We start from the raw sequence: 19,944 nt of genomic DNA, 5'->3' as shown, positions 1-19,944 counted from the left end.
GGCAAACTGCTTTTGAGGCATCCCTGAGTTTTAAAAGAAATCACATATAGGTAATAGAAGAACAGAGGCTTAGCTATTGAAAGAATACATTAAAAACAGTTGCACTATGCTGCTTAAAGCTGTTTATAGGAACATCAGCAGTTCTTGGAATTCCATTCTAGTGCTCAGAAGATTGTGGAAAGAAGCTCAGTTTGTAACACTGGACTGGGAATAGATGTGAGAAGGAAAAATTATCAATGCTTTCTACCTGGTACAGTCATAATTATTCATAATTTGCAATACACTGGCAGATGACAAACTGCGTTAAATTTACAAGTTTACTTTAAATTGGATATTTTCTACCATAGTTTGGTCATTTGTGTTTGACGAAGGCTCATTGTTTCAGTTATAAGGGTAAGCATAATTTGCTAATTTTAAAATTTCATTTTACATCAGGGTATTTTTAAAAAAGGAGACAGTAACATCAAGAGAGGTCAGATGTTAAAACATAATTTTAAACATTTAATCTTCACCCCCATAAGAGCTAAATTAGAACAAACTTTCCATTTCTAGTTCATATAGTTAGTAATCAAAGTACTGTACATATTGATAGTTGAATATAAATATGCAAATACTAATAGTTATGTTTTTAACTTATTACTAGTAAATATTCTTTTACTATTTTAGAAAATATTCTTGTTTTAGTGACTTATTTGCTTATGATATGTCAAGATAGAATTAGAATTGTAAGGAGAGATTTATGCACATTAAAGCAACATGCATTGCATATTTTTTATTGCATGGATTTCTGTTTCACACAGCCATTCCAGGCTACAGGGCTGGTGCATATATAATAGTGGGGATCTTTGAATTGCTGGCCTTAGCTGCTATTAAACATTAAACTCACAGATGTGGTTGATTTAATAGTGTTTGATTTCAAATACCAGTTCAAAACAATGTGACAGTGGCATAAGTTTTGCACAGCTGTGGTTAAGTTCAGCTGGTTTTGAATTAGTGTTAGAGCTCTAGAGAGGCAAGGGATTGTGTTGGAATGCAAGATTCTGTAACCCATTCTCTACAATCTTCATTGCAATATCCGTGTTGCCAGTAGCAGATGTAATGCAACTACTTAAATACAGAGGTGATACCAAAATGTTATTGAACAATTAATATTTGTATGACCTATCTACAATGTCTTTGTCTGGGGTTTACCCTGAATTTCTTGTTCATTTAATGAAAGCAGATTAATTATATTTATACAACATTTAAGTCAGCTGACTCTGAGAACAGCTTTTAATTAAAATTCAACCCAATGCAAGTGAGACACAAATAATCCATTCACTATTGTTTTAATAATTGCTGATGGGTTAGCATATACAACCAACTAAAAGTTCGGATGTTAAACATGAGAGAATATAGCATCAAAAGGCCATGCACCTCTTATTCTAAAGTGACATCCCTTTGGGGACAGCTAGTGGTAGTAACCTGCTGTTGGGTCTGATGGTAAATAGTGCATTCCTGAATACAACTGCTGAGAACACTTGGCAGATGTCAGTCTTGAGGGTGGGATTGTTCAGCTAGGCTGCAGGTCTGTCATCAGCAGTTGCTGGTACAGTGTTAATTTTTTTGTGCTTGGCACTTCACTGAAAATGAAAGGGCATTTTTCCATTCTGTTTGATAACTACTTAAAACCTAGGTAGCAATGTAAAGCTCAGTGCTACTGAGCAATCTCCAGAATTAAGGCACATGTAGGATTCTGCAGATACTTGTTCAAGAAATGCTGCTAGTGCATCATGAACTGGACCATTATAATGGACTGAAGAGTCTTACTATGTGACTGTCTTTGGCAGATCTGGCCATGGTCATTACCTGGAAGACCACCTGAGAATCCCCCATATGTATTGCTCTAGGTCCTTTGAAAAAAATCAATTAATGTTGTGATATCTGGTACCTCTTGAATAAAGTCGCTGGATAGAATAATTTTCCAGATATTTGAACATCTCCATTGCAGTAACCATCAGTTTCACTGGGAAGCTGTCAGTTTAACTGCAAACATTTTCAGCCTTGCTATGGGACATCTACTGAGCAGCTTCTATAGTTGTTGATAGTTTTGGTTAATAGAGCTTTCCTTGAGTCATCAAGTGCCGGATAGTGGAAATGTTACTGCATGTGACTTTATGAATTCCCAAATGACCTGTCTTGTTCTCCCTTGTAAATGACTTCTTTCACTTTCCCCCCACACTTGCAAACAAGATGCTCAGTTTAGAGAACTTCAAGGCTCAATAGATTTGTTTTTGGATCTCAGAATGGGACAAGTTCTTGGGTCCTTAAAGAAAAACCCTGTAACTTTAAAGAGGAGGGAAAAGGTACCAGCATTGTAACCCATTCAGGGTATCATAAGGGGGCATTGAAGCTATGAAGATGGGGAGGGGTGGCAACTGCCACACGCAAGGGAATGATTGGGAGGTATGGGAACATGCTTGAAGAGGATTTCCTGCCTACAGCAGGGGGTTGGACTAGATGACCTCTTCCAATTCTATGATTCTATTTGCAGTGCATCCACTCTTCCTCTCCACTATTCCAGGAAAAGACTAGTCTTACCAGGAGACTGCACCCTATCTTCTGGTGGAAACTAACATTTGTTTTCCTCAAAATGTGACTCCTGCACCTCAGCTGGCACTCACCTGCCATCACTACAAGTTGATTACTCCTTATTCAGACAGTTCAGATTTATCTTATATCTGGACTTTTCCAAAATCAAGACATTTTGGGTGCCATGACTTTTTATAAAACCCTTCCCATGCTTGACCAGCATAGCAGTGCATAGCACCACAGCATATTCATCCAGCGAGGAAGCTGGCAGGGATGCCTGGCCATAGTGCAGTGCATTATGGGATGCAAATCAGCGCAAACCAGCAGAGGCAGCTGGCTGTGCTATGATTCCAGGGGTTGTAGAGGATGGTGCCAAGCCAAGTGGGCAACACATCGCAGACTGCAGAAGAAGAACTTGTGAAGTGTGAACACAAGAAATCTAAATTCATTGTGAACCCAAGGCACACTTGGAAGTATTTTCTGAAATTTTTTGGATCCCATCTCCAATACATCTCACTGTATTTATACAAATGTTCCAAAATCCGGAAAAATCCAAACTCCTTGCTGTTACAATCAGACCAGATAAGGGATACTCAACTTCTGCCTTCCTATGTCACTGTGTCTGGCTCTCTAACTCTGCAGCAAGGAACTCAATGTCTCATACTGCCCAAGCACCAAAAAAAAGAAGTACCAGTAAAAGAAGCAAGGCATACATATGCAATCTCAGAACCTCTCGCATGCACATGCACTCTCCCTCTCTTCTTCTTGCTATGGCCATGAGTGAGAGCTGTGAGGGAAATTACCTTCCTGCATAAATAGGGTGGAGCCACCCATCTGCATACTGGAAACTGAGAGAAGATAGGCTCAAAAACAGAAAATTCCTTTCAAAAGTAAGGGAGTCCACGAGAAAAATTGACCATTCTTCAGGTGCCACAGTAAAACCTGTGGTGTCCTTGGTGACTTCATGCCAGGATTTGTTAATTCTGCTTAGTTTATATACTTCTAAAATGCATTGAAGTACATGTGTTTGCTCTATGGAGCCCTGTGATTATTCTGAAAATTTGCTAATAAAACAAATCCTATAATCCTGCTCATACCCTATGATTATCAGATAGCGCCATGCTTAGTAGCCAGTGAGTTAATCCACTGGTGGATCTTCTATCAGCAAGTTGGTTGGCAACCTTCAGTCTCAACAGCAGCTGCTGATAACCTTGACTGAACAGCAAGCCAGTTTGGTAGCCTGTTTGGTGTACAGCAGCAACAGCCCTGGCCAGCAGCACCACCAATAGACCCTAGGCCACTGGTTCTGTTTAGGATGACAAAGATGTCCCCTATCTGAATGCATTTGTGTGGAGATGACACAGCTACTAGTGTGCCACCTACCCTGCTAGAGGCTCAAGACCAAGCCAAACCAAGAGGCCCGGCCCTTCCATGCTGAGACAGAGGCAGCAGCAACCCCCCTCAAGCAGACCACAAGTGGACAGGACAAGTCACCAACCCTGCGTACCCCTATCAGAGGAGGCTCAGTGTCTGAAGCCACCAGAAGCCTGCCCAGAAATGACCCCAGGACCTCATAGCAGTCCTCCCCAGACAACCTCTGTGGTGTGTTTAACCTGTGGACAACCTGGGCATATTCACTGGGATTGTTCCCTGATAGATTGTTTACGAGCAGAGGCCGAGATGAACCAACTGGGAGGTGAACCAACTGGTGGTCCAGGCATAGGTGGATGAACAGCCTGTACTTGCATTATTAGGTTCAGAATGTACCCACACACTTGTGTGGAAAACCTGGGGGAAGCCCCTAGATGTGACCATCCTGGTGAGGTGTATATATGGGAACATCCACCCTACAAGTTGAGGTTGATCAAAAATCCTGGTGGGGGAGTTCTGCCAATTTCTGCAAGTAGGGGGTAACCCCAAATTTCTGGTACAAGATCGTTATAGGATGAGGCTGGCCTAGGTTGGTGACATAGGTGGAGCATAGGGAAGGGCAACTGTGGAAGAAACCCTCCTCCAAGAGGTCCCCTTTGCATCCTGGGATGATGTATGATAGCTTCATGACCCCTAGGTGGTCTTGGTACTCATATAGCCAACCAGCCCCCTGCCCAGGAACCAGGATACATTCCAGTTTACCTTCTAGGAAGAGACCCTGTATAAAAATGGGTAGGATCCCTGGAATGGGCAACCAGTGGTCCTTCGGGCATTCTGAGCCTCCAGGTTTCCCATAGTGTCCCCACCATAGGGCACCTCACTGCTGAGAGCACCTAAAACAAAATGATCCAGTCTCTTCCAGGATGTTAAGGCTGTCTTATGCACCAAGCCAGTGCTCAGGGTGCTGGACTTTTCCCAACCTTTCATCCTGTGGACCAGTGCCTTTGGGGGCAGACTAAGGACAGTGCTAGCCCAAAGGAGCACCTGATCCTGAACATGAGCAAGAACTTGTCAAGATTGGAAAGGGCCTACTTAGTAATTGAACAAGAAACTCTAAGTGGGCTACCCAAGCTCTATCTATACTACTGTCTCTTAGGGACCCTGTTAATTTTAACCACTAACCATGCTGCCTTACTGTGGCTTCATAGGATGAAGGATAGCAATCACGTCTGTCCAGATGCTACATGGTTCTACATCTCTTTCAGAGTGTGGTATTGGAAAGGTGGGACATAACTTGAACAGACTTTTTTATCAATAGAACACTCTGGTCCTGTGGCCTGTAGGAACTGTGGCCCTGGTCTTGGGGGGGACGGGGATTTCAGTGGGTGGCTGATCCAGAGCATCTGAAGATGCTGGCACAGACTGTTGGGCTGCCTGACTCTTACCAGACCCCAGAAATGGGTCATGATAGCTATCTTCAGCTTTTTTTGAGGCCCCATGCAGTGGAGTCCATGGGGCTCTCCGCATCCTCAGAGGCTGGCACTGGCTGTAGTAAATGAAAAAAAAAAAAAAACATTCAGTCCCTGGTGGCAGTGTGATAGTGGTGCTCATGTCACTGCCATCCACCTGTACCTGCAAAGACCTAGGGCCCGATCCTATCCAATTTTCCAGTGCCAGTGCAACTGTACCAATGGGGCATGCACTGCATCCTGGTGGGGAAGCAGTCATGGAGGCCTCCTCAAGGTATGGGAACATTTGTTCCCATGTGCACCATGGCTGCACTGGTGCTGGAAAGTTGGATAAGATTGGGCCCTTAGAGCAGTTCCTGAACTGAAGAGTTTGAGAACTGCTGCCCAGAGCCCTCCTGAGGAAGGGCTTTTCCACTGGCACACCCCTGCCTCTGTAGAGGTAAGGGGCAGTCACCAGCTTAACCTCATCAGGAAATTAAACTGTGTAACACAAAAATTCTTGATGTTGAATTGTTATTGTCTCTTATACAACTCAGAGGTGCTGATTCCAGCAGTAACCTTACTTTTTTGTATCTTCAAAACGCTTTCCTTATCTTAAATTTTGTGTTTATATTATACATATGCATACATATGTCGTATTATATAATTACATAGCATAAATTTTGGCTAAACTATTACAGGTTGAGACTAATTATTCGCTTGAATTCCATTCCAAGCACTCACTGGATTAAAAAAAACACAATCATTTTAAAGCAAATCAATTTAAAAAACAAAGTTTCTTTGCTCCAGTGATTGAAAAACAGCCTTGCTGACCTTTTGACTCTAAGATAAGAGTCATTAAGAAGACAATACATCAGCACTTCGTTCAGCACTTCCGAGTCAACCTCGGAAGACTATGGTGTCACGCTCTGAATGGTGGTTCTGGAACAGAGTGTCCTCTCCAGTACGCGAAGCCTGGGTAAAGTAGGTATGGAGGATAGGCTGTTACCCATGCAGCAAATCCCCCCCTCCACGTCGCTGAAATGGTCCAATGGAAAGGCAGAGGCCAATACGGTTGGTTCCAGCGGCGTCGCAGGAGTTGCCAGAACGTGACTGTGTTCAGCCATGAACTGCCTCAGGGACTCCGGCTCTGGATTTTGCCCCAAGGTTGACTCCTGAAGCCTTTTCCATAACTGGATGTAGCCACAAGGCAGTGGAGGTTTGGGATCAGAGTTTTCCTTCTCTCAGATGAGCTGCCTTCCCAGGCTGACAAGTCCCATCTACCCGGTGGCTGTTTAGTCGTCTCTTATGACAAGTACAGCCAAACTGAGGGCCTATTCTTATCCCCAGCCCCCAGGGGATAGGGATAAGGATAGCCTCCTTTCACCAATGCAAAATGATCATGTTTCTTTCACTTGCTTGGGGGAAGGGAGGGGTCCAAAGGAGAGAGAAGGATTGATGGATTGTTAGCCTGCTGCCCCCCCCTCTCTCATTAAGGAGGCTGTTGTTAAAGGACTGTTCAGTTTTTAAAACTGATTTTAAAGGGATGCATTTTTCCCCTTCTCCAGAGATCAGCACATTCTTTCTCGTTTGTGGGGCCATTCGTGTTGAGTCAAATCCGTATGTAAAAAATCCGTATATAAATAGGCTGGACCTGCAATGCTATGCAAAAAATAACCGCATTTTTTAAATCCTTGCACCAAATTAAGAAACTTCAAAAGATTCTCCCTGTAGAATGAAGTGTGTGGAACCACTTGAACACGTGGTTCTGTCTTGCCTCCGACAGCAGCCCCCCCCCCCCCGGTCAGAAGTATCTTGCTTATAAACTCCAGGAGATGGGTTGATGCAGTTTCTCTCTGCGCTCTCCTATTAGTAGAGGAGGGTGAGAAACTTGAAAATGTAGCCTCGTTTATTCTTACAGTGCTGAGCTCCAGAGACGTGGGTCCAAAATATAATTGTTGCATGTGTTACAAATGAGTAATTTGGGAACGTTTGTATGTCTGTACTAAATGTTATTGCACAATTGCTTGATGTGCTAGTATGTTTTTGTCTATATATGTATCCTTGGTTAGGATTTGTCAGAGTTGTTTTATGCCAATAAAGCTTCCAAATGTCCATACATACACTTCAAAATATTCAGATAAGAACAAAAAATTGTTCAAATTTTGTTACACAGTGTTATCTGTGGATGACAAAGAAGTGATGTTAATCTCCTCCACCCTCAGATCACAAGTCCAGTGGTAAAAGTCAGATCTAAGGTGTGCCTTGCCTTGTGTATTGGTACCATTATTAATTAAGACAGGCCCATGATGGTTATGTTGGACTTGTGTTGGCAGACTTTTGTTTTCAAATATGTATTAGAACATGAAGTTCACTGGGTAACCTGAACCAATCACAATTTCTCAGCCATACTTACTTCACTTGGTTATGGGGAGGATAAAATTGAAAACTCCATGGACTTGTTCCAGTCTACCATTAATGTAAACAGAGCCCTTCTCTTCTCCTCCCCCCTGCTTTGCCCACTTTGAATTTGCACTGATTGCATTGAATTTGCACTGATTGTATATCAGGTTGTCATCAGCAATAGAAAACACAGGCAAATCGGATTTCTGCATAACCTAGTTTGTTGAGTGTCCTGGGGGGGCTTTGTTTCTCTTCTCTGGGAATATCTCCATTAGCGGCTTCTGCAGTTGATGTGGACTGGATTACTCCTTCTTATATGTTAGTTTGAGCTCCTTAAAGTAAGGGTGGGATACAAATCTGATAAAAGTTTGACCACTTCTTTGCATGTATTTACTCTCTTGATATTTATTCTAGATGAATGAGAACATAATGGAATTGTCATAACTTTCCAAAACTACACAGTAGTTGAGTCTAACATCTGAAGACTGAGCTGCATTTCCCACCTTAGAAGTAATTCCAAAAAGAGTCTGATGGAATATAAATGCTGTTTAATGTACATGTTGACCTGTTCCAGTGGTCTCCAAACTGGAGACTGCTGGACAATGGGAAAGGCATCCCCAGTGCGACTGGCACTTACCGTTTCGCCAGGGAGCTGTCCTTACCCACTGCCGATCTCCCCCAAACTGTGCTCCAGCCTGCCGCGCCTACCCAGAAATCCAGATACAATGGCTGCTGGGGCGATGAAACCTGGAAGTGGTGGGCCGGAGTTCAGTTTGGGGGAAATCAGCAGCTGGGAAGGATGGCTCCTCTGTAGAAAGGTAAGTGCCGTCCACACAGGGGAGGGAAAAGGCAGGGTGCCAAATCTGGCCAATGGGCTGGAGTTTGGAAAGCCCTGATCTATCCTATTCATAAAGCATTCTGGAGTTCATTTTTGGTGAGGAACATCTCCCTATATTTGAATAACTTTGTATGTAGAGGCAGGATGATTTGGTTTGTGCTCTGCTTCTGTTTTTACATTCCCTCCAGTGCCTCCTATACTGATTCTATTTTTAGTCTTGTTGCCAGGCAGATCTTTCTGTGCTTCCTGCTGATTCTCAGCCTCTGCTCTTGAGGGACTTAGACAAACTGATCTCAAGCAGCCAACCAGTGTGACTATGCAAATCTTTAGTCTGCTGTTTGACATTGAACTAGCCACGTATACTTTTGTTGCTCAGCTTGCTATAAGATGGTAACATGGCCACGGGGGGGGGGGTTTCCTAGTTAGGGTATGCTTTCCTACACAAGCAAAATACTCCATCATTTTAAATGTCAAAATAATTGGTAGGTTACCTGGAAGAAAAGCTAATTCCTTCTTGTAACCATGCTTCCAGACTTGATATCCAGTCTACTTTTATCTACACTTATGAGTGTGATGTAAGTTTGGCAGTGACCTCCACTGTGGCTGTGCATGTGCAAACAGGTGCGTTTCAGGTCCCTGAAAAAACCTCATAAGAGGAAAAAAGAATAGACAAACAATATGTTTTCTGAGAAAGCAATTAGAAACTATCTAGGTAGGTTTTCAAACTGTTCCTTTTTTGAAGCTGAATATTATTGTACCTGTATAGAGTATTTAAACTTGCCATGATACCTTCTATAAATGCTAGTTTCTTAATGCTGAATTTCCACATTTTAAGTTTTTTGTGATTGTGTTGTGTTTTGTCAAATTTTATGAGCAACTTCAGAGGTCTTCTACTGACGATATCACATGATCCTAAGATATAATTTTAAGATATGATCGTGAGATAGAGTACAGCTCTTAGGATTTAGAGGTCATACTTGGATAATCTTAGCTTATAGAACATGTATTATATGTAAAAAAGTAGTTACAAATGTAAGAATTCATAGTAAAAGTTGCTTGTCTACAGGACTGTAGCTTAGTAGAAGAGTATATGCTTGGGTGCCGAAGGTCCAAAGTTCAATATCCAGGTAGGGCAGAGAAAACACCCCTCTCTGAAACCCTAGAGAGCTGCTGCCAGTCAGCATCAACAATACTGTGCTAGATGAACTCTGTGGGTCTGACTAGGTATAAAGCAGTTTCCTTTGTTTCTAGGCATTATATTGAACAAATATTCACTTGATGCTTCAAAGTGGGTATTTTCATCATAGATATTTTCATCAATCTGAAGTACCTGTAAAACCAATGTTTTTCATATTATACGTGTGCTAAGGCCACAGATTTGCTTACATTTTTGGTGCAAGAGCTAAGGTCCGTGTATCCCCCTGTGTTAGAAAATAGTTTAGCACCTACTGTTTGTCGTGTGCTGCATAATTTTATTTCAAGTAGGACTATTTTTTCTTCTGCTTTGCCTAGTTAAAATTCAAATGAAGTGTGCAGTGATCTTCTGCTATAGTTAAAACTCTTGGGCAAAGAAAAATTTTCAGTTCAGATTCACTACCTTGTACAAGTGAGATGTAACTAAAGTGGGAGTACACCGTGGACATGCCAAGTGAGGTACGCCTCCAAATGCAATCCTAGCCATCATAATATGACCAGATTTCCTCCCTGCTTCACCAGCAGAATGCCGGCTCCTTGCTTAACCAGCTGTGAGAACAATCCTGGACCCATAGTCAAAGACATCACAAAAAGTGGGCAGGAGCACAATGCCATGATTGTCTCTGTGGAAACGAACTTGTGCAGTATGCCAAGATGTATATAATTTTATATCCGCAGTTAAAATATTTTCCAAACCACATAGTGATGATGATGGAAATGTACTGATAGATTATAAATGGAGAGCATGCTGAACAAAGGAATCTGCATTGAATGATAAGCCATCACAGCTGATTGGCTTGCCTGCCACATTTAATTTGCATGTGACTTAGACTTGCTTGCACTTGGGTAACTGCGGGTGATGCAGCAGCCCTCAGCAGCATATGTAGATTCAAGCAGTTCAAAGGTGGCTTTGGGTGTTAAAATGCTGATGTGAAATGAAGTGTGAGTGGTTCACTTCTCTTGTTCTCTGTGCTGTTTTGTAATATCAAAGGTTGAACTTGCACATTGTTCCACTTAAGAGAGTTGTGCACATTCCAGATGTGAGGACAGCGTGCACACCTGACATATGCAAGTTTGTATGCTGGGCCACATAACTTGTTTCTCTTGCAGTTTTTCTTGTAGTCTCTGAAACGTCCAGATCTGTATTTTCCTGTGCAACATAGATCTAGTGCTTGACACCTTGTACTTTTAAGCAACAATCTAAACTCAATATTTGCTAGATAACTAACGCTATAGTGGCTGATTTCCATTTATAAGAATATGCTTTCAAAATTTCCTAACTATTCAGCAATCTCTTGCTTTTAGACACTCTTCTGAATGTTCCACAGGATTCTTTCTTGTTGCTGGGCAGAATCCAGAATGCAGTCTCCTGGTTGGTGGATGTGTAACTGCTTTCTTGAGCCAATCAGGTTAGGCAGAATTGTACTAGGAAAGGAACTCGGTGACAGGGAAGCAGGCGGCTGATTTATTTTTCCTGTGTGGTGATCATGCAAACTAAGCGTGTGGCTACAGCTGGCTCCCTCTTGGGTATGTTTCAGAAATTACAAGGTCTCAAGGAATTAGGGGAGGAGGAGTGCTGTAACTTTATTATTTTTTTTATACTCTTATAATGGAGCAAAATAGTATTCTATGGACAGTAATGTGAACTGCCCAATTGTTTTTAATTAAATTATTAGGAAGTAAAATAAGCAACAGAAGTATGTATCTTGCAGTACAGGTCTAATTCATATTCTTTTGGCAAAATGCATACATGATTTTCTTTTTAGTATAACAGGATGAAAAATCTATTAATATAGTACAGAACATAAATGGAACATGGAAATATTTATTTTCTATACATTAAAAAAGCTTGTATATAATCTGTAGAACTCTAATAAATTGTGTTTTAATGTCTTTTGTGCTTTTTGAGGAAAAACTAAATATTTAATGCAAACTGAGGTGAAATACAATAGCAATATGAAAGTTACCAGAACACTGTTCAGAGTGTACAATGATATAACACACATTCATCCACATGAAAGATAATATTTGGGTGAGCATACAATTGAATTTTAATAGGTTATTGGGAAATGTTCCGACCAGGTTCTAGAAAAGTTGAGTGGTCGGATTTTTTTAAACCGTGTATTGGAAAACTGGAATCTAGAACAAGAGGCCCTGGCCAATGATTGTTCTTGATTACTTTGCAGGCGACACTATGTGCACATCAGATTTGTGTGCCTAGATTACATTCTGTATATATAGAAAACAATAAACAGGATAATTCTAATGAACATTATATGTTTACATAGTTTTTCTTCTACATACTTGTGTATAGCAGACACTATGTATTGTTGTGACATATAAAAATGCTGTTCTAGAGTATTTTAAAGCATATATTATGTAGAGAACCACTGCACGCTGTTGTGTTGGTTTCTAGTTTGTTTGCTGTCTTTCCTTAACCTCCCTCTCTTCTCTCCTTCTCCCTTGTTACCAGGCAAAACTCAAAGAACTGGCCGCTGATTGGCCAGCCTTTTCAGCTGTTCAGGAGCTGCTCACATGAGTTAACCATTATAGGCTAATCTTTTGCAGCTATGCTAATGCCATCTTTTGTTGCCACACAACAGTGATCCCTCTTCAGGGAAAATGTAGGGGAGGGGAAAGGAGCACTACCTAATTGGTAGGAAAAGGATCCTTTTGGGTTTTGTTAAAATCCACTGGTACGCTGATTTTACCAAATAAGCACTGGTGGTCACAGAACTAAACTTGCCTTTTGAATAAAAAAGAAAGCATTGATTTGATAAATTCCTACTGGCTGAAGTGATTTTTATACACTGAAATAATTGGTCAGTGTGTAACTTAATATTTTTATGTAGCTTTGTATGAAATATTCTAAAGAAGAGAGTACTTTAACATGGGAAATGTTGCACAGCTATCTATGAAAACTCTTGCTAAGGAAAAAGGCAAAAATTATGTGTGTGCTTTGTTTTTGATGCTGCCCTGTGCAACCAAAGCTTCCCTTTCTTGAAACAAGACTGTTGAGTTCCAGAAGGCATTGTTCTGTACTTTGGCACATAGCCAGCAAGGCCATACTTGCAAGAAGTATGGGGTGAATATGTAGTGAATAAAGGCAAAACTACCTGAATACCATCTTCATTGAAATCGTTGTTATCCGTAGGGTCAGTGTGGGTGCCATAGTTTAGAATGGAAGAGATTCCAAAGCCTATATAGTACAGCATCTCTTTTAGAAGTTAATGCTTGTACTTTGAAGTGTTGGAAATGCAGAATGTCCTTGAATATTCTTATGAATTTGGTCATGTGATTCTTAAAAAGCTCAAATCTGTTGGAACATAAATTTTGAAGACTCTTCAAGTATGATTATTACTTACCGCAAAATAGCATGTGTGTGTTCTCCCAGAACCAGAGTATAGATAAGAAAATAACTTTGTAGCCTCTCCATTCTTCTAGAGCTATAAGACATATGAAAGAAGACTGCTGATTGGCTTGCTTAGGTGTGACCAAATTATTCTAAACAGATCTATTGTGATCTAATTCTCTGTTACTTTGTATTCTTTTTCTGTTCACCATCCTTAAAAATATGTTAAGTGGCAACAGTGTGCACCCTTGTGGATATGGATTGAAATTACGCTATAGTCAGATTTACTGCACACAGAATATTTAAGTAGTCTAGCAAATTGCCAACTTTTGTCTTGTTACTTAAATTTTGTCTTGTATATTGTGTGTGTGAGAGTGTTCTTTAAAAAAGCTGCATTGCAGTCATCTGAGATCTGAATCATAGCAAAATGCAAGCACACAAATTTCTAGGTAAATAAATAAGGGACGAAATGGAGATCAGTTTAATGTTATTCCCTTGAACGTTCTTCATCTATCATATTCACCAGTGATATACCTTATAATGGGTTTATAATTGAGGCTTGGAGTGGAATCCAGAGTGCTCATTGGACCGGCGCAAGTCCCCTGCGCCAATCTGGAAGTATTGTAAATGTGCCATAAGACATATCTGCAGTAACTCAGGAGTTAGGGAGGCCGGCGTGAGAATGTATGCCAGCTTCCCTGCGCCAGACCCTCACTGAGCCAGGATTAAGTTCACACCAGTCTGGGAAGGCTAGCCGGGAGGTTGGGGAGGGCAGAACGGGGTGTTCTGGGTCCGAGGGAGAGCAAGTGGACCGGACCTAGAAGGGTGGAACCAGCCTCCAGGTCTTAGGCCAGATGCTAACCCCTGTTGTGAGCAGCCTGGTTCTACATCGGGCTGCTCAGATCTGTGCCAGCAATTTAGCTGGTGTGGATCCGAGTAGCCCAGTTGAGGTGGCTGCTGTGCAACATGATGCGAAGGGAAATAAATCTCTTTATTCCAGTTTGCTCAGGATCCACCTTCTGCCCTGTGCTGAATACAGTGCAGACTAGCCTGCCTGCCTGTTCCAGCACAGGATAGGATTGCACAACACTTTCAGAATATATTTGGACAGAGAGTACATACCCTCACTGGGTTATTTTCTGTAACGAAGAAAATTTGAAGAATTTGTGTTTGTGAAGGGATAATGTAGATTTCATTCTACTTTAACTGCTGTCAGACTCAGATAATCACTTTTTTATACTACCATTAGTTTTATGAACTGGTCAGGACTACTGTATTTTAAACCGACAATTCTAAATCAGTGTTTTAGTCATGTTTGCATCTTTCTGAGTCATATTTCCTGAACAGTTATGCATTTGATATGCTGCTATAACAACTAAAAACATGTCTGTTTCCAATTGAACAGTCTTTATACTTTGAGTGTAATCCAAAAACTTGTGATCAATTGTAGCCCACTCTTTTGCACTACAGAATTTAAATTTGCTTAGGAGAACAATTTTGAAATTAAGTTTTTCTTTTTGGCTCTGTAAAGACATACAAAGGTTCTAAGCAAGATCATTTACTTGAAAAACTATACCCCGAACATTTCGGAAGCAAAACTTTCTGGTACTTGGGCAGAATTCTGTTTCTCCATGATAGGGAAAGCAGAGGATCATGCTGATTGCAAGGTGACTATAAGTAGTCATACTTATGTGGAACGCTTTCCACATGCGCTGCCTCCGACGCATTCTCGGCATCACCTGGCAGGACAAAGTTCCTAACACAGTCCTGGAACGTGCTGGAATCCCTAGCATGTATGCACTGCTGAAACAGAGACGCCTGCGTTGGCTCGGTCATGTTGTGAGAATGGATGATGGCCGGATCCCAAAGGATCTCCTCTATGGAGAACTCGTGCAAGGAAAGTGCCCTACAGGTAGACCACAGCTGCGATACAAGGACATCTGCAAGAGGGATCTGAAGGCCTTAGGAGTGGACCTCAACAAGTGGGAAACCCTGGCCTCTGAGTGGCCTGCTTGGAGGCAGGCTGTGCAACATGGCCTTTCCCAGTTTGAAGAGACACTTGGCCAACAGTCTGAGGCTAAGAGGCAAAGAAGGAAGGCCCATAGCCAGGGAGACAGACCAGGGACAGACTGCACTTGCTCCCGTTGTGGAAGGGATTGTCACTCCCGAATTGGCCTTTTCAGCCACACTAGACGATGTTCCAAAACCACCTTTCAGAGCGCGATACCATAGTCTCTCGAGACTGAAGGTTGCCAACATACATATACATACTATAAGTAGTCATAATTCCCAGAATAAAAAGTACAATACATAACTCAATATGCAAATTTATAGTTCATCTTTTTCTGGGCCATATTTTTCATAGCAGATTTTTTAAGTTATTGAATTCAGGGTCATGGATTCATTTGAGTATATATTTTTGTATTATATTCAGACAATATTATAAATGAAGTTAGATTAAGTGATGCTTAATGCAATTGAATTCCTTTTTTAAAAAATTTAAATAAAATTTAAAAGAATCCATGTGCTAATGTATAGCTATAAAGGCATATGAATATATAGACCTGACTATATAATTGGTGCATTAATAGTATCAGACTTCCTAGTGGTACAGCAGGTGTTTGGTGGTGGTGTACTAATGACTTGACTGAAGCACACCTTTTGTGCATCTCAGAAATGTTCTTGAAATGGCTCTGATCACTTGCACCAATGCACCCATTTGGGGAAATACAAGAGTCTGTGGCCATCACCACTTGTTGTGGAAACAAGTGGTTGCCAAACATTTTAGCACCGGGACTCACTTTTAAAATGACACTCTTTTGAGATCCACCTAACTTTACGTGACTTTAAAAAAAGTTTGACTTTACCAGTCACTCAGGCCTCTGTTTTTATCCTTTTTACTTGGGTGGGGGGAGGAACTGCCTTCTGGAATGTTGGTTGAGTTCCATGTTCATCTGATCAAGGGCATTTTGGTGGCCTTGTGTTTCTCTTTGCCTGTCCTTTGACATGAGCCAAGGCACAGTAGCCTACTCACTAGAAAATGCATATGGACAGCTGTTTTAAAGTAGAAAACTATGCCATTAAACTGGAGCAGCAATTTATATCCTGGTTAGGTGCATGGGTATGTGCAGTTCATGGGTATGTGTCTTTGTTTTGTTGCAAGGTTCCTGTCAGATGCTTCTTAAAAAACTAATACAAGAATGTTGAGCCTGAATAGCAGGGGTGTTTGTATGTGTGCCACCTGTTTCTTTTGTTTTATATTTCCTTTCTTTCACAGAGCTCAAGATGATACACATAATATATAGGTGATCTCCCATTCCAAGAACTGATTAGACTTATATTTGCTTAGTGTTAGCAAGATTTCTGCACTGTGTGCCTTAAGACATTGCTTGGACCTGATGGCACAGGAGGAGGATATAGACATTTTCTTAGTTCAGTGCACTTTTTAAAATTGAAAATGCCATTAAAAGTAATGGCATTCCTAAAATTAGATTTATATGTATTTGGAAGTTCCTGCCAGATTTTAATTATAATGAATAGAAATATTTTAAATATTTCACAGTCTGACTGTACTGAAGCTGTTAAGTATTTTTGAGGTAAACCAGTATCTCAGTATATGAGGAGAGTGGGGACTAGAGACTATTAAAATAGGCATAAAGTACAGCAGGGAGCAGGAAAGCTTCTCCCTTTATCTTGGAATGGTCATTCTAAGGATAAGGTGCAATATGGCAATTATATGAGCTTGGTGGGATACTTTGGTAGGTCAGTTATTCACATAACTTATGGTTTCCTATTATTCCTTACATAGTAGGATACATTTCTTGTTAGATTTTTCTTCGTGTAGCATTTTCTGTTGAATCTATTCACACGCATTTAAAAATTCCTAATTGAATATAAATTTGTTTTTCTATAAGTTGATCCACAGAGTGATTTGTTCCTCAGAGGCCAATGCATCTTAACTGAATCAAAAGTTTCTCCAAATGTTTATCCACGCATGGTTCCTGAGACTTTTTGTTTTAATTTTGTAAAAATTGGGTCAGGCAGTCTGTGTAAAGTGTATAGAATCATTTTTTTATATTCCATTGCCTTAAAAGTACATACTTTTTCAGGGTCAAGATGGACAGCAATGAAGAGCCTCAAAAAAAGGTATTTAAGGCTCGCAAAACCATGAGAGCAAGTGGTCGACAACAGCTTGAGTGTGTGTATAAGGTGAAGGAGGAGTTTTTGAAGACTACTGATAAGTTGTTAAATGGAAAACATGAAAATGGCGATTCAGATCTCAATTCCCCTTCAATCAATTCTGACTGTCCAGAGGAGAAAGAGTTGAATGGAATAGAAGATGTATGCCTTGACTCTGAAGAAAGAAAGAGAGACTCTGAAGAAATTAGTGATGCCCAAAGTCCAGATATCAAAGAGAACCAGGCCAATGACTTGACACCTAAACTTGAAACTATGTCTCCTGAGAACAATGTTTCTGAGCAAGATCATGAAGATGCTCACAGTACTTCAATTCCTGATTCTGAAAGTCAGGTGCTTGACTGTCATAGAGATAATGACTTGCAGGAAGAGGTCAATATAAAGGATGATTTGAACTGTGAAGATATTTGTATAAAAGATAATTTAGACCAGAAAGCTACATCAGAGCAGCCTGATGATGAAAATAAATTAATAAGTGATATTAATGAGAACTCCACAGAGCCAGTAGAAACAAATGACCCAGCTCTTACTCCTGAACTCCCTATGGAAGAAGAAAAGAGTGTTGAGGAAGCTGTTGTAAAAGATGGCATTGGGGAAGAAGCAATATCTAGTAGTATGGATACAGACAAGGATGTAAAGGACAAGAATGTCGAATCTTCAGATCTCCTAGGGACTAGCTCTCAAAAAGCATTAGAAGATGAACCAGTAGAGAGTGTCTTGGGGAATGCAGCCACCATAGAAACAGATGAAATTATTCCAATTTTAGAAAAGTTGGCCCCAGCAGAAGATGCATTAAACTGTTTCTCTAAATCCGCCTTGCTTCCAGTGGAAAATCCTAATCTAGATGCTGAAGATAAAGCAGAAAACTCATTAAGTTCTCCATCCAAACATGAAAGCAGTGAAAATTTGCCCAAAGAAGCTTTCTTGGTGCTATCTGATGAAGAGGAACTCTGTTGCGACAAAGAAACTGAAACAGTCATGCCAAACCATACAAGTCTTTCAGGTTAGTGATACCTCTTCCTTTTTAAATAGTGGTTCTTGATCATTTTGTGTTGAAATTGGATTCATGTCATGAGTAAAATAATAATAATAGAGACATAATAAATTGTATGAGTATTCAAATGTGTGCTTTGGGAATACTGGTATTTTTTGTTTTGTAAAGTTTGATATTTCTCTTCCATGACTACTATGGTCAATTGACTGGTAAAATATTGATCATGAACTGGTAATCCATCATTTTATTAGAAAATATTTTAATATTCAGTGAGTGCAGTGACAAAAGCAAGGTAATTGTTACAGTAAAACAATGAAATAAACAATAATGCTGTAAAAACTATATTATCGTACTTTCCTACCTGATAGGAAAGTTCAGAGTGGCTTACAACCTTACAGTGAATCAATAAACATTGTAAAATTAAAACAACATTAATGACAAAGGAGAGCATGCAAAAATAAAACATAGGTAACTCAAGCATATGCAGGAGGGGGGGAAACGAAATCAGTTGGAAGCTTCTTGAAATGAAAAATTGTTAACAGGCCTATGGAACACCTATGTTAACATGCCTATGGAAGTGTTAACATGCCTATGGATTGTGTTGGTGTGTGTGTGTGTGGGGGGGGGGGGTGATCCTGATTTCAACTGGAAGGGAATTGGCAGTCTGGAAATCACAAAAGAGAAGGTCATGTTGCAGTCATTGCCAACCATGATTCTGATAGTGCCTGCACCAGCATCAAAGCCTGTTTAGATGACCATACAGGGCCATGCAGGCAGATGCACATGTGGAGAGATGGTCTTTCAAGTATTTGCATTTCAAACCATTAAGAGCCTTAGAGGTCATTGCCAAGCACTCTGAATTATTGTTAATGTATCCTGTTTATGTTGGAATGCCAAGATCCGCTTAAAATGTTTTAAAAGTTAAATGTAGTTAAACAACATGAGCACAGTATTAATATAAGCTCAGAAGACCCAACTCATCAAACTTTCAGAGCTTTACAGATCATACTGCCAGATCACATGGACGAGGTGCTATCTTCAGTGTAAGTGCTGTGGGCTTGAAACTCAGTCCTAAATATGTGTGACCTGTTGCTAATTACTTGTGCTTTTGGAATTCTGTGTTCCATGTGGAGAGAAATGCCATTAAATTAAAGAACAGTGGGAGGAGCTTTATTTTGCTTCTGTGACAACAAAGTCCTTTTTTGACTTTATGGAATATGAGAGATGTGCCAGGAGGCCTGGGCAGCCAATTTTGCCTTCCCACTTGTGGCTGAAAGGCTACAAACAGTGTTGCAGTGACCAAGAAAGTAAAGGCGCTATGGATATCTGTTGTCCCACTGTTGGCTGCAGAGACTAGCAGCAGTTGCTTAAATAGGCGCCTGCTCATAGTACTGGTGGTTGGCCCTACAAGTTTGGTAGGGGTGCAGTGAGGGCAATAGCTCCCCACTGGAAGCATTGAGAGGCCTGCCACCCCCCCCAGTGGTGATGGAGACAGCTGCAGAAGTTCCCTTCCATGTAGCAGGGATAGAATGTAACAGCCATGTGGTTCTGAAGCTTCCACACCACCAGCAGCACC

General features: G+C 40.8%; 1 protein-coding gene across 3 annotated transcripts in view; it reads left to right on the top strand.

The window, feature by feature from the left end:
* ATF7IP (activating transcription factor 7 interacting protein) overlaps positions 1-19,944 on the top strand; it is a 104,609-nt gene that overhangs the window by 31,166 nt on the left and 53,499 nt on the right. For all 3 annotated transcript variants that reach the window (XM_066633643.1, XM_066633644.1, XM_066633641.1), the window contains exon 2: positions 17,287-18,377. In XM_066633643.1, the coding sequence (XP_066489740.1) occupies positions 17,294-18,377 (1,084 nt within the window). In that variant the 5' untranslated portion in view covers positions 17,287-17,293. The remainder of the gene's footprint in view (positions 1-17,286; positions 18,378-19,944) is intronic.

This window comes from Tiliqua scincoides, chromosome 7 (assembly GCF_035046505.1).
Source record: "Tiliqua scincoides isolate rTilSci1 chromosome 7, rTilSci1.hap2, whole genome shotgun sequence".
Classification (NCBI taxonomy): domain Eukaryota; kingdom Metazoa; phylum Chordata; class Lepidosauria; order Squamata; family Scincidae; genus Tiliqua; species Tiliqua scincoides.
The sequence above is the reverse complement of the archived record's forward strand: the minus strand, read 5'-3'. Positions and strand labels throughout refer to the sequence as shown.